The 2,222-nt window shown below is 49.0% G+C and overlaps 1 protein-coding gene across 1 annotated transcript in view; it reads right to left on the bottom strand.

Annotated features, from left to right (window-relative positions):
- Positions 1–98: 98 nt before the first annotated feature.
- Positions 99–2,222, bottom strand: part of AGAP1 (ArfGAP with GTPase domain, ankyrin repeat and PH domain 1) — a 580,109-nt gene continuing 577,985 nt past the window's right edge. Inside the window, exon 20 of the mRNA XM_007463919.1 lies at positions 99–302. Coding sequence (XP_007463981.1) covers positions 99–302 — 204 coding nt within the window. The remainder of the gene's footprint in view (positions 303–2,222) is intronic.

Below are 2,222 nucleotides of genomic sequence, written 5' to 3'. Positions count from 1 at the left end.
GGTTGGCTGGGGACCACCAGGAAGAGTGAGGGGACGCGACGGGACTCACGTGGCGTGATCCCTGAGGGCGCACGGGAGGCTGCGGGCACCGCCGGTCCTCAGATGATGGTGGGCACCCTCCCGCCGCTGTTGTTCCGGTTATTGTTCTTCCTAGACAGATTGGGGGTGGCCATGAGCACGAAGCGCTCGTCGGGACAGCCGTACTGCAGCAGGACGTCGGTGCACTCCTGGCTGGAGGCCTGCCGCGCGTAGGCCAGCGCCGTGTTCCCATGCGCGTCGCGGGCCATCACGTCCACCCCGTACTGCAGAGGCAACAGAACCGCATTAGGGTCACGGGAGGGAGGGGACAGGGCGCCTTGTTCAACCCCGCAGGCAGCTGGGGCAGATGCGGACCCCGGGATGCGCTACCGGGAACCCGCGGGGGAGACCAGCGTCCAGTGTCCCTACCCCCGTCCCCCCTACCCCCGCCAGGTGTATTCTTTTCAGAAAAGAGTGTGCTTTTTGCATCGAAAAGCCCCTCCCCTGTGCAATAGAAACGGACCAAGGATAACTCTAGTTTTGCTATTTCTATTTTGACTTTCCAATTATAAACACAAAAAACGATCACTCTTTTGATCTCAGAGGCGATTCATTTTCATTGAAGGAAATACATAGGTAATACATAAGAGCATAAGAAGAAAAAATCACGTATAATCTCTCTCTATATTCAGAGATAATCTTGGTTAATCTTTCAGCAGATTTCCTTCTAATGGTTTTTCTTTGAATCTAAATGCATATATGAATAACTGAGATAAAACTTGCACAAATAATTTGTATCTTTTTTTTTTTTTTTTTAACTGAACTTGGTGGTGCTCTGATCATTTTCTCAGATCATTAAAAGTTATTCAAAAGCATGACATATAACAGCCATATAATATTCCTCCGTACGAACATAACTCAGTTACTCTGTCCTCGGTAGCTACACATTGTTTTTTTTTTTTTTTTTTTTTTGGTTGTGGCAGGCATGAATGTGGGGATCGAATCCTGACCAGGGGTTGAACCCAGGCCCCCTGTATTGGGAGCGCGGAGTCTCACCCACTGGACCACCAGGAAGTCCCTACACATAGTGTTTTAAAGTCGTCATTGGTCTAAATACTGCTGTGATGTACATCCTCATATTGAATCTTTCTCAGGATCTCTGATTGTCAGAGTGATGACTAGAAGGGGTAATATGAGATTAAATTACATAAATATTTTTAAGCTTCTGGATATTGAGAAAGGGTGGACTGATGTCCACTTCCACCACCATGGACGGGAGTCTCACCTCTGGTCTTCAGGAAGCATTAGCATTAAAGGACATTAAAGGAACTTTAAGCATTAGCATTAAAGGACAATTTGAGGGGGAAAGATGGCACGCAATCTGTTAATGGAACTGTGTTCCCCCAAATTTTATATGCTGAAGTCCCAACATAGGAACTGTATTTGGAGACAGGGCCTTTAAAGAGGTGATTAAGGTTAACTGAGGTCATATGGGTGGGGCCCTAATCCAATATGACCTGTGTCCTTATAAGAAGAGAAAAAGACAGCAGGGATGCATGTGCACACAGAGGAAAGGCCCTGTGAGGACACAGAGAGAAGTCTGCAAGCCAAGGAGAGAGGCCTCAGGGAAAAAAAGACCCTGCCCTCACCTTGACCTTGGACTTGGACTTCTGGCCTCCAGAACTGTGAGAAAATAAATTTCTGTTGTTTAACGCCCCCCGAGTCTGTAGTGTTTTGTCAGGGCAGCCCCAGCAGACTCATATGCAACTGCTAACGTGAAGCTGAACACTGAGGGATACTGATATCTGTGTATCTAATTCTCCCATCACAGCCATCCCAAGAGTCAGGTAAAAATATGTAGAAACTGGCATCGTGCTCAGCTGTGCTGGACAGACCCATCGCCTGCCCCTGCGGTTGGGAACAGAAGAGCCCCCAGCAGGTGACCCACCTCTGGACAGTGTCCCACTACTGGTGAGCACACACCTCCCCTCCCTACCCAGGACCCTCTCAATGGGCAGCTTTCTGCCACCCTTCGAATGGGGACCTGCTGTAGCCGAGGACCCCAAAGGCATGCAGGCAGCGGCCAGGCAGGGGGTGTGGTGGCACAGTCATTTTCTCCCTTTCTTCGCTCCATTCAAGCTGCATGGCAAATGCTTCAATAGAGATTAGAAAGATAACTCTCCCCAGCGGAAATTGATCGGAAG

The sequence above is a fragment of the Lipotes vexillifer genome, unplaced genomic scaffold (assembly GCF_000442215.2).
Source record: "Lipotes vexillifer unplaced genomic scaffold, Lipotes_vexillifer_v1.1 scaffold1215, whole genome shotgun sequence".
In the NCBI taxonomy this organism is placed as follows: domain Eukaryota; kingdom Metazoa; phylum Chordata; class Mammalia; order Artiodactyla; family Lipotidae; genus Lipotes; species Lipotes vexillifer.
The sequence above is the reverse complement of the archived record's forward strand: the minus strand, read 5'-3'. Positions and strand labels throughout refer to the sequence as shown.